Source organism: Gobio gobio, assembly GCF_949357685.1.
Source record: "Gobio gobio genome assembly, chromosome: 5".
Lineage (NCBI taxonomy): Eukaryota > Metazoa > Chordata > Actinopteri > Cypriniformes > Gobionidae > Gobio > Gobio gobio.
The window spans coordinates 13,473,603-13,486,623 of record NC_137101.1 but is presented as its reverse complement, the minus strand read 5'-3'; the positions used below and the strand labels follow the sequence as shown (position 1 = coordinate 13,486,623).

At 37.6% G+C, this 13,021-nt stretch overlaps 1 protein-coding gene across 1 annotated transcript in view; it reads right to left on the bottom strand.

Moving 5' to 3' along the window:
• sema3aa (sema domain, immunoglobulin domain (Ig), short basic domain, secreted, (semaphorin) 3Aa) overlaps positions 1–13,021 on the bottom strand; it is a 44,474-nt gene that overhangs the window by 18,827 nt on the left and 12,626 nt on the right. The window contains exons 2-4 of the mRNA XM_079817898.1: positions 7,104–7,264; positions 5,958–6,020; positions 78–197 (exon numbers count right to left, since the gene is read on the bottom strand). Coding sequence (XP_079674024.1) covers positions 78–197; positions 5,958–6,020; positions 7,104–7,264 — 344 coding nt within the window. The remainder of the gene's footprint in view (positions 1–77; positions 198–5,957; positions 6,021–7,103; positions 7,265–13,021) is intronic.

Genomic DNA, 13,021 nt, shown 5'->3' with positions numbered 1-13,021 from the left:
ATGCCGTTACTTTGCTGAGATTGAATTAAAGAAAATAAATCTGTCCAATTATTGATGAAGAGATTGTGTCTGCATACCTCGGATCGTTTCCCCATCTCCAGGTAAGAACAGATAGGATGGAAGGCTCCGGTGCCACATATGTAAATATGCGTCTGGTTATACGACTGCAGCACACGCACAAAGTTTGAGCATTCTTTCTGAAAAAGGCATAACATAAAACATCTGTTAACAAACCAGATAATATGAAACATGCCTATTGAAATATGAACTGATACCAAACAGACATTTGTTTTGCTAAAGATACTATATGATATACAACATATACAAGAACCCCTCAAATTTTCTTGTAAAATGTGAACACTTTGCAATTATAATAATTTCTTGTTTTCAGACTCTCTTGCTCTGTTAACCTCCTGTAATCCAGTTGTTACATTTATAATTCATGATGAAAGATTATACTGCAAGTACATTTTGAGAATACATCCAAATTGACACGAGATCTGTAATAAATAGACAAATGAGCGATTTAAATTCTCTGTAAGCCTAATATTTAAGCTTTTAGTGTCATTAAAATGCCTTCGAGTTCCTGCCGGTTGACTGATGACAATCCCACCTGTTTTATCCATCTCAATATCCTGTCAGCCAACTCTCATTAGCGCTGAAAGTGTTAGTGTGTGCCTGGTTTTGATGAAAGGGAAATGTATAGCACATGTCTTTGGACCGTCTGAGTGAGTTGGCGAAAGCCGATGAGTGAATTGTTTCATGTGAATGAATGCTCTTGAACTCCCTTTCAATTGCAAAATATGCGAGGGCTAGGTTTAACAATAATAAACCGACACATTATAAACACACTGCACGCACAAACACACACCTATGCGCACACGCACACCTTTCCACAGCTATTGAGAAAATAAAGCAGGTCCATCTGTGTAAACACTGATGGTCTCGGGCCGATGTGTGCCGTTTGAATGCGAGTTGTCATTTAAGAGCACAGGAAAGGGTGTTGCCATCTCTCTGTGTGTGTTTTCACCACAAAAAGACATAGACACTCTTATTCACTGTATGCGTGTGTGTGTGTGTGTGTGTGATGAAAGCATAACAGAAGAATAGATAAATGCAGGCCTGTTTCCCTCGATTACATCCAGTTCAGTTCAGTTCAGTTTGTACAGGCTATTCAAAGCACATAATAAATGCTTGTATAGCACTCAGCATCAGCAGATTTTGTGGCCACACATTCGGTTCTCTTATAAAACCAAAGACCTAGCTCACCTGGCTGCAACTTCCAGACAGCAGCTAATCAGATCACTCCCTCACACATATGTGTGACCCATCTCCGTCAACCCACACAAAGGCACTTTAGTGTGTCAGTGTAATGCTTTTCCGAGCTAAAGGAAATGTGTATATTCCTAACATAATCATTCCACGTGCGCTATAAAATTAATCTCTTCCTGCACCGGGCGGAATGTTTGAAATTTCCCATGGCCGTTATTGTTTTTAAGGCCCTCGCCTGCTCCGATAGAGCCAAGTGCAGCATTCACGTGAGACAGAGGTGGCTGATCTGGCACTCTTTGCAGTTTACTATGTATACAAACCTCAAGTTGTAATAACTGGGTGGTGTACTGTAATTACAGTGTAACTACTGTGTAATTAGACACATATAACCCTGCCGTTTTACCTTCAAGGTCCATAAAGAAGCGGCCAAAGCTGCGACGCAGAGAAGCGAGTGTTCCTTCATAAGAGTGAGAGATATATGATACCCTTTCAGATAAGAGAAGAGTGTTGGAGATTATGATTTAGACACATCTGTAATTATGTACAATACTAACAACACGGCAGTGACTAATTTCATTCACACATGAGTGAAGTCATGAAAAGATAATAACGGTATAGAGCTTGTCAATGTCAAAACTAATGCACAGTTTTTAAAAAGTACAGATAAGATTCACCCATGTGAATCTGGCATAATGAAATATTACCAGGATTCAACATGATTTATTAGTTGTTGTTTTTTATAGTACAATCACATATTCAGAACTTTATTGTAACATCAGTGCAAGCTATTTTATTTTCTTTATAACAGAAAAGATGATTATTAAAAATAGCCATGTTTTGCTCCATTGTAACATGATTATAGTGATTTGGCTGTGACATTTTATAATGAATTCTGAATAAATATATAGAATGTATTAATTTAAAAGTAAGAACTTAGACTACAAAATGCATAAGTTCCAAACAATACAGATCGGTAAATGGCAAAGCAAATTTCAAGATATCAAGATATACAGCTCCAAGCAGCCATTAAGGGGCCAATCATAATGCAGTCATGATAGCCCATGACTGCATGGGTGGGAGCATCTGACAATTGCAAAAATGAGCAATTAAATGATTAAGATGATTTTAGGCGAAATATCTGAAAAATCAAATACGATCACTAGTAATGTGAAATAATGGTTTATCACTTTCGATCAATAGGTGGCGCTGTTATGCAAAGAAGTTTGGTGTCAATATGCCAAAGCATTGCAGAGTCATTTTGGCATCATGTCTCAAATTTGTTTGAAAACGGTTTTGTTTATCGACACGAAATCCTTTTTTTTTTTTTGTCAGCACAGTCTGGAGATGATACGATTTGATTTTAGTGAAAATCGGACAAACGGTGTAGGAGGAGTTTCATTTCATTATAATAGATTAATTTAATCAAAACTTATTAGCATTTTTGGAAATATCATTATAACTTTTGACCACAAGGTCTCATTTGCCAATTTTTTTTGTACTGTCAGGGCATGGTGCCGAAGACACATACAGAGTTTCATAACGATACACCAATGCGTTCGCAAAATATAGCATTTTACGACAAAATTAAAAATGGCAAACGCCCAAAATTATTATGGCCTCACATTCATTTCGGCGGGCACTTCGTCAAATTCATTTGTATGTTATCCCAGAACAGTTTGATGAATCGACTTGAATTTCATAACTTTTTGACGGCACAGTCTGGAGATGATACAATTCGATTTTAGTGAAAATCGGATAAATGGTGTACGAGAAACAAGGTTTCTGAAAATTCAAAATGGTGGAAAATTTCCCTTGACGGAAAATATACCCTTATGGTTCAAAAGTTATCAGCATAAACTCCAAATTTGCAATGGTGACAGTTCAGACAGACCTCTACCTTTGTGCCAAATTTCAGTACTTCACTCTAAAAAAAAAAAAAAGGTTCTATATGGCACCAAAAATGGTCTTGGCTCGTAATCGTAGGGGAACCTTTTTTAGTGCTATTTAGCACCAATTTTGGTGCTTTAGTGGTTCTTCAGCGGTTCTTCAGAGGTTCTTCACCGGTTCTTTGACTAAGGTGCTATATAGCACCTCTGAAGAACAGCTGAAGAACCACTGAAGCACCAAGATTGGTGCTATATAGCACTAAAAAAGGTTCCCCTATGATTACGAGCCAAGAACCATTTTTGGTGCCATAATGAACCTTTTTTTTTTTGAGTGTTTCCCGTAAGTGGTTGTATGGGCTGCCATAGGCTTCCAGAGTGGAAGAAGAAGAAACGGAAAAAGAATAATAATAAGAAGAATGCCAATGATTACAATAGGTGCCTTCGCACTTTCGGTGCTTGGCCCCTAATTACACAACAAATGTACACAAAAAACTATTACAGTAATATACATGTAAATATTAACAATATTACAAAACAAGTAACTTAAAAATGACAAAAAAGGGAAGGCAACATCAAAATAAACCAGCATTTTTTCAATTAAATAAACAAACAAAAAATATTTAGTTATTTATGATTTATTTATCTGTGCATGCTGGGGAAGTGCTTAGCGCAACAGTACTATAGTGCTGGGAAACTATTCCAATGAATATACAAAAGAGACTGACTTAACCTACTGTAGCTAATCATTGTGATTCTACAGCAAAATGCTCATACTGTATATCAGTTGTCATTTAATTATAATAATTACTAGAGCAACTACTGTGAAATTACTATGAAAGTACAGCAACTAGTAGCCAGGAATACACTGTAAATTCACACTAAACTTTTTGTACAGCATCACTGACATAAGTATTCATGGCATGAATCTCACCTCTAGATATCTGATCACATCAAACACAACACAACCCCACTAATTCTTAGTAAATTATGTATTTGAATGTATAGTATTGAGACCTGAATGAACATTAATGAAATGTGCTGCTGAGATGTTTAACCCTCATCTCACATGAAACACACCAAGAGTTTAGATCGAGCAGCGAGGCAGTTGTACCAGCTGTCGTTCTGGGCTTGTTTTTGCCTCGTCTGGCCAAGCCAAATGTGAGAATGAAGAGCTTTATGTTTGCAGAGAGGGAAATGTACTGGTAATACCCTAATCAAGCTTTCAAAAACTCTGTATCCAGAACAAACATTTTCACAGCACGCAAACGCCATTATTCTGAACTGGTAAATGTGTGTGTATGTAACGCCGAATAAACCCCTCACAGCCAGTGCAAAAATGCATGCAGGATGCATGTGGTAAACATGTGATTCCTGCACCTCATTGCAATATCAGGTGACTTTATTTAAGGGTTTATGTTTCAGAAGTAGGTCTGGTGAGTTATCGGTAATAATCCCGCTCCCCTTCTGCCCCCCATCTCAGCGGGAACCCAGCCGTGAAATTACCATCAGATACAACACACACACGTACAGAGGGAGAGCGAGAGCCGGGTTGATAAATAAACCATTTCTGTTGTATAGAAAGGCCAAGGGTTGCTGGAGCCAAACACTGAATATAAACTCTCAAGAGGAACAAAAGAGCGAGTGCAAAAGCAAAACTCCATTGCTAACAGCAACCGTGATCAATCAAGCCAAAGCGCACACGCAACACCCGGCCTGAGTAATGCAGGTCATGAGGCACACATACACTAAAGGTTCTTCAGTGCACACTTTTCTTATCATGAAACATTTTTCATGTTCATGGTGCTTTGGACATTAAAAAAAGTTCTTGACAATGATTGTCCAAACCAGTGTGTTGGTTGTAACTATATGCCTAGATAAAATCTGCAAATTTTTCATCCATTTTGTCTTCAGATTTTGACAAAAATTATTTGCAGAATATTTTTCTATTAACAGAACAGAACAGAATGAATATTTATTTATATACTACTGTTCAAAAGTATGGGGTCGGTAAGATTTTAAATGTTTTTGAAAAATAATTTATTTCATAAAAATACTGTAAAAACAATAATATTACAATATATTATTACAATACTTTTTTTTTACTCTTTTCCTGCTATTGATGGAATTTTCCACTATTTATAATACAATGCTTCCCTGTCATAGACGGAATTTTACGGCTTTCCGTGTTTTCACTGTTATACGGTAGGCTATTACGCAACACCTAAAAGAGTAGAGAAACTCCAGATCAAAACACAGATAAAAAAGGAGCAGAAACAAGCGATAAAAGCATTGCTTATGCACATTATAGTCTTTGAAAAAAATGTGTTCAAAATGTTGCTTTTTCTATGAAACTTACCCACATTCAAGTGTTGATAAAAAAAAGAATGCAAGAAAGTAGAATAAAACGTGTTCTGATATTCATCAAACAAAATCAATATAAAAAATGCTGGTGGTGGCTAGAAACACTGGCAGGGAAAGAGGTAATATATTTTAAAATGTAATTTATTCCTTATATTTTCAGCATCATTACTCTTAGTTGCTCAAAAAACATTTCCTATTATTTTCAATGCTGAAAACATTCATTTTGTGATACTTTTATTTTGGATTCATTTATAAATCGAATAGCAGAATTGATTTGAAATAACATTTTTTTCATCTAAACATCTAAACATCTTCCTGACTCCAAACTTTTGAATGGTAGTGTATTTTTTGAAGTGAATGACATCCTAAATATACCCAAACGTTCATTGTGGTTCAATGTAGTTTTGAGGTAAAAGGAAGTTGTCGCCCCACACTCACCCCGAGGTCTTTTCCAGCCCACTTGCATTCATCTCTTTTGGAAGGTGTGGCAGGCCAGGCGATCTATAAAACAGTGAAAGAGAGAAGGTGTGAGAATGTGTGCGGAGCGAACACAATGAACTGCAAATTACTGACTAAGGCGCTCGGCATGAAACCTGGCTGTAAAATAATCAACGACTGCTGCCTGCCGTCCTTCTGCCACCTCCATCTGTGACGACGATGAAGACAGAGCATAAAAACGACCATTCGTCTTATCCTGCGAGCAACGAGGACAATCGCACATTCACACATACATAGGCCTGCACAAAAAGTTTTTTATCCTCCCTTATCTTCCTCAGATATCTGCTAAGGTATTCTGTCTGCGAAAGTAATTTGGTTAATTACGATAATTTTCCAAGTTCTTATCTTTAAACGATGGCATTGCTGAAGTACGCATGTTTTTGTGTGAGTGTTCAATAAAAGCCAGCTTTAACCCTGAATATACGACGACTGAATATAAAGCCTATGGTCTGCAGCCTCCAGGAAAAAGAAAGAATAAAAGCGCGAGAAAGAAAGAGGAAATCAAAGTAATGCAATCCAGAGCGAGAAACAAAGAGCGATTGAGAGAGAGAGAGAAGCATTACGCTGCAGATATGATCTGGGAATGAAAAACAGAGGGAGGCTGAGATCAAATGGGCAGATGGAAAGAAGGAGAACATCAACTCAGATCTGGGTTGTGCAGCTAATATGAGCGAGATGGACGTCTCTGATGACCCTGGATTTCGCTGACACACTCCATAAAATCCCTCACCAATCTTTCTTGCTAAATGTAGACAGAGGGAAACGGCATGAATTATCATTCCCAAGTTTTTACTGCTAAAATGTGAAGCAGGACATTCAACTAGAACAAACGTAGGGCGGGATTTGTTTGGAGGTTTGCTTTAAAAAATGGCTACATTCAGATCAATATTTATTTATAACAGCCCATGCGGCCTAAGTGACAGCAGAAAAGGAAAGTGGTTTGAGGAAGATTTTGATTGATTCATTTGATTATGAAGACAAACTGTTTGCGTGGAAATAACATGCACCGATGAACCGTTCACAATAAGTCCAGGAACATAACATTCATTCACATCGACTTCAAGGTGACCTAGTGTTGTGTGTCACCTGTTTGACGTCTCTGTTGATGTTGACCAGGTCAAAAGAGAAGACATGATCCTCCGCTCCAACCAGTAATCTCCCTCTCTCCTCATCCATCAAGAATGTGTCGTAACCTGAACTGTTTGCCAATCCAGTGAAAGTCACTAGATTACTGGATTCCAGCATTTCTGAAAGAGAGAACAGGAAAAAGAAGGCAAACATAAGCCTAGAACGAAAAAAATTGGCTACATTCATATTTCCTTCAGTGAACAGCTTGTGTCATTTTAGCAGAAAGTTCAACAAGTAGGTTCAAAAATGTACACCTGTATTAACTCTTTTCCGTCTTTCAACGTTTTCACTGTTATATGTTAGGGAGGCGCTATTATGCATCTCCTAAAAGAGTTAGGACTATAAAATATATTGTATATTCAGATATGTTTAACTCTTTCCCTGCCATTGATGGAATTTTTTCACTTTAATACGGTGTGTGTGTGTGTGTGTGGGGGGCGCTATTACACATATTCTGAAAGAGTACTGAATCTCCTGATTAAAACACATGTGAAGAAGATTCAGAAACAAGCGATATCATATGTAATCATATGCATATGTAAAATAACGTGATCATCAACATTAATGACAGAAATGTCGACCCAGGACGGGCTATAGGACTGTGCAAACTTTGGGGGTGTTGATGGACTCGATCTACTCCATCTATGTTTTGACCATTGTTCTGAATCTGATCCAGAAGTAGTCTTTGACAAAAACGTTTTTTATTTTTTGCTCAAAATGTTTTTTTTTTTTATTATTAAACTTACCCACATTCAAGTGTTGATAAAAAAGAATGCATGAAGCTAGAATAAAACTGGGTTTTTTTGTTTAAAATCAGAGGATTTGTTCTTTCTTTTGATATATTGCATGTTCAGATATCTATACAACAAAATATTCTGGGGGTCATGAATGTTTTTGTGAAAATGGTCAAAAAAGCTGGCTGTGGCTGGCAACTTTTTTTCTTTTTCTTTTTTAAACGCTGGCCGGGAAAGAGTTAAAAGCAATTTGTGGCACTTTCTGCATCTTTGGGAAACAACACTAGTCATGTGTTTAGTTACAATTTCTTTAAAATCACCTCTATGGTTAGTGGACCACAACTGTATCTTTTCAACCATAGCACGAAAGTTGCTGAGGAAAACACTGCATGATTCAATCACAAGGATCTAATCAGGTGTATGACTGGCTGAGCCACGTAATAATTTATATGAGGTTAAGACACGGCTGGATAACCCACACTTTTGTGTGTGCGCTGGTTTTAAGGTGGTTGCAGAACAGCTCTCAACTCAGCCACCGCCAGCATTTTTGATCATTTTCACAACATTTTCATGGCCCACAGAATGTTTTGTTGAATGGATATCTGAACATGCAATATATCAAAAGAAAGAACAGAGCCTCTGCTTTTAAAAACAAAAACAAAAAATTATTCTAGCTTAATGCATTTTTTTTAATCAACAAAAAGCAACATTTTGAGCAAAAAGCTGAGAAAATCATGTTTTTGGATCAGATTCAGAATGATGGTCAAAACACAGATGGACTAGATCGAGTCCATCAACACCCCAAAGCTTGCACAGTCCTATAGCTCGTCCTGGGTTGACATTTCATTCAGTAGAATTAGGCAGTTTTGATTTATATGCTGTTTAATGATCACGTTATTTTACATATGCATACACTGTAAAAAAAAATCAGGTCTCCAATTGAAAATTTCTAGTGACCGATCATATCTAAAATTTTCAGTTGGCCAAATTGAATTTCTGAATTAAATTGCATCAATTCACAGAAATTCTATTTGGCCAACTGAAAAATTTAGATGTGATCGGTCACTAGAAAATTTTCAATTGGAGACCTGAATTTTTTTTACAGTGTATGATTACATATGATATAGCATGTTTCTGCATCTTCTTTACATATGTTTTGATCAGGAGATTCAGTACTCTTTCAGAAGATGTGTAATAGCGCCCCCCTACCATATAACAGTGAAATTTTCCGTCAATTACGGGCAAAGAGTTAAACATATTGGTACATACAATATATTTTATAGTTCTTATTGCATTTGGCACTTTATCTACATTTCACAGTCTATATGAAGCCAGACGACCTGATTTAACATTTGTGTGTAGTACAAGAATAGTACAAGAATCTGATCGACTAACATACTGTAGTTTGCTGAGAATTACGTCTTTCAGCACTAGCACTAAAAGCCTTCTTTAAATATGGGTGTCTGGCTTATTCTAACTATAATTCTGAGTAAATCACCCACAATACACTCACAAACGACCACACGCAGTTTGTTAGATTGCACAAGCAAATTAGTACTGCTTTATTTGGAAACTTGGTAAGTCGGGTCAGAGGAATAACTAATCAAGTAAAACTGCTGTTGTTATAGCAGATACAGCCAAAGAAACTATCTGTTCAACAGCACTAGACCAGACACTGTGAAAATATAATGACCTGAGACACAAAGTCTGCCAAATTTGTCACTCTCCCAGTGAGCAAAGAAACAAGGTCGGATAAAAGTAAGGGAAGGCAGAAGGCAAGAAACAATCCAAGTGAAGAGGAGATGAAGTGAGAATGATAAGAAAGAGGTGAAAGTGAGAAATGACTTGGAAAAGAGCTCGCAGGAGCCACCGGCCAGAACATCTGCTCATGGGAGAGGGTGAGGTCAACATCTCTGCAACGTTTCTGCAACAAGCACACGAATCATAATCAACAGTGACATGCAAAGACTGCAGCCCCTCTCCAGAGCCCAGATCAATCCGCTCCTATAGTAGCCATCTGCGTTTCTCCCCGCTAAGATTCTGGACATCTGTGTGGTGGTGGGAGAGGAGGAGAGCGAGCAAGGAAAAGCGTTAAGGAGAAACAGACCATCCTTCCTTTGCCTGTGTCAATAGCACTGCATATCAAATGTAGAACAGCATTCCCGCAGGGCCGAATGCAGAACGGGCACAGTTCGGTCCGTCCGTTCCTTCTGAATTCATTCTCTGCTTATAACACGAGAGTTTCATTAACCAATCACAAGTAATATCCATATACGTCAAGGCCTGTCTGACAAACTCCGGCTGAGTCAGAATATTGAGCATGTTCTCTTTCATGTAAGGGAAACATACAGAGGGGTCTTCTTTCACCCCGAAGGGATTTAAAAGCATAGTTCACAGTAGCCGTTGACTTCCATTTATTTCCTATGGAAGTCAATGACAATGTCAAATGTTTGATTACCAACATTTAAAAAAAATATATATCTTCTGTGTTCAACAGAATAAAGAAACTCAAAAAGGTTTGGAACAACTTGAGGGTGAGTAAATGATGACAGAATTTTTATTTTTGGGTGAACTATTCCTTTACGCAACATCACACAAGCAAAACAAAAAGATGCTGTACTAAATATAAGTATGGATGATTGCATTTATGCAGATAGATTTCATATGGGTTCACATATAACACCATTCAAAAGTTTGGGGTCAGTCATTTATTATTTTGAAAGAAATTAATACTCGTATAAGGCAAGAATGCTAGCCTGGACGCCAGCCAATCTTAGCCCTGCCCACAACATTTGAGGTCGGGAAGTTCGGTCTGGACTTGTTCCGTTGTGGAGCAACTATGCTCGAACCAGAGCTGTTCGGACCAATCAAATTGTCAGGGCGGGCTTTGATGATGGACAGATGATCAACAGTAACATAATCATCCACGTCACTAAAGAGCGCTTGGGTTGAATTTGTTTACTAAACGGCGTAAATGCATTCACCTTTACTATTTCTCTCAAAAATGATGATCGTGTTGGTAAGTACTCCGTGTATCCTTAAATTCTTTTTACAACACCAGCAAACATTTACACTCATCTTCGTGCAGTTAAGTTCTGTTGACAACTGTACGTTTCTCAACATACGTCACTTACTCCGTTGCTCTGATTGGTTGTAGGTCTATGCAATTGAGTGCAGATGCATTTTCTTTCCTGGTTCGATTGAAACACGCCCCATAATCACAGCCCAATGCAGCATATTCTGACTAGAATCTGAGTATGACCATGTCAGGCTACAAGAATGACAATAAAGACTTTTTCATTGTTTCCTGAAAACACGCATCACTGTTTCCACAAAAATATTAAGCTGCACAACTGTATGATACTGTAAAATAAATGTTTCTTAAGCACCAAATCAGCATATTTGAATGATTTCTGAAGGATCATATGAGTAATGATGCTGAAAATTCCGCTTTGCCATGACAAGAATAAATTGCATTTTTAAATATATTAAAATAGAAAGCGCCTATTTTAAACTGTAATAATATATATTCACAATATTACTGTTTCACAGTATTTTTATCAAATAAATGCAGCCATAGATTTACCAACCCCAAACATCTGAAAGGTAGTGCACTTGCCAAAAAATAAATAAATAAATGGAGATGAAGACAACGGAGTGATACAAGAGATATGAAACTATAGCACAGCTATGTAAGAAATCAATTCTCTGGGTCAACGATCTCTAGTAGGTTGCAAAACTGCATACAAAAACATTTAAAAGCAGAATGCTGCAACTGACCAATTAGAATCAAGTATCCCAGAGAGCTGTTTAATAATTAATACCTAGCATTCTTCATAGGTCAGAAAGATACAAAGCAATGCCTATTAAGAAAACCATCTACACTGGTGCAGAACCCAGAAAACCTCAAAGTCGCAATGCAAAATAAATGTATGCATGGATGAATCATTCACAATAAGATCAATAACATGCATTTAGAAAATAGGGTGAATTTCCATTCCATGCTCATGCTTAAATTGATCTTCAGAAGCAGTAATGTGTAATCAATAACTTTTTTTTTTACCCCCAAAGGGTTAGAACGCTTTCTCCTTCATCATAGCAAAATGCAAAGACAACTTTAAATAATAATTTTAAATCAGATTGTCTTTTTTAACCAATGTCAATTGGGTGAGTGTTTGAGAAAGAACTTTTTAAATGAATTATTCAATTCCGCCTGTTGACGCTAGTGGTTAAAACATCCAATAAGAAATAAGCGCATATTCAGGAAATAAAAGAAAGCCACACTGAAGGCCTGAGAGAACATCCTGGAAAGAGACTTCATCTCATCTTTCTTTTTGCTCTCCCCAGGCTCATTATATTAACTCATCTAGTCTTTGCATCTCTACATGTGCCAGATATTCGTATAGCTTCTTTCTCTCTGCCAGTCTCTCTATTACTCTCGTTAGGTAAAGTTCTCCAAAGCTTCACTCTCCTGCCATTCTGGCTCAAGATCTGACGGCCACGTCTGGCAGTTTCACTATTCCCCAGCTCAAAGTGAGGGACTGGTGCATGAACTCTGAAGACAAGGCTTTTTTTTTTCTTTCTAAAATGCTGCCTTGGCAAGACCATCACAAAAGGTAGTCATCAGATGATCCGTGAAAACACACACACACACACACACACACACACACACACACACACACACACACACACACACACACACACACACACACACACACACACACACACACACACACACACACACACACACACACACACACACACACACACACACACACACACACACACACACACACACACACACACACACACACACACACACACACACACACACACACACACACACACACACACACACACACACACACTTTATCTGGGGATACATCAACTTGGATAGAAGCTTAAAGTAAATGAAGTGTGAGTTTTAAAGGAGAATGAAGCTTAACAAAAGTTTCTCCCTTTCTCTCAGTCTCTCTCTGTCCTGCAGACTGGCAGACTGAGAAGTGAGCTGTCAACACTTTATATATTATAGCAAAGTCTGTCATACAATTTATTTATACACTGCAACATTTTCAGTTGTTTCCAAGAGATTTAAGATGTAACAAAAGAAACTAAAAAAAAAAGAGATACAAATAGCAATAC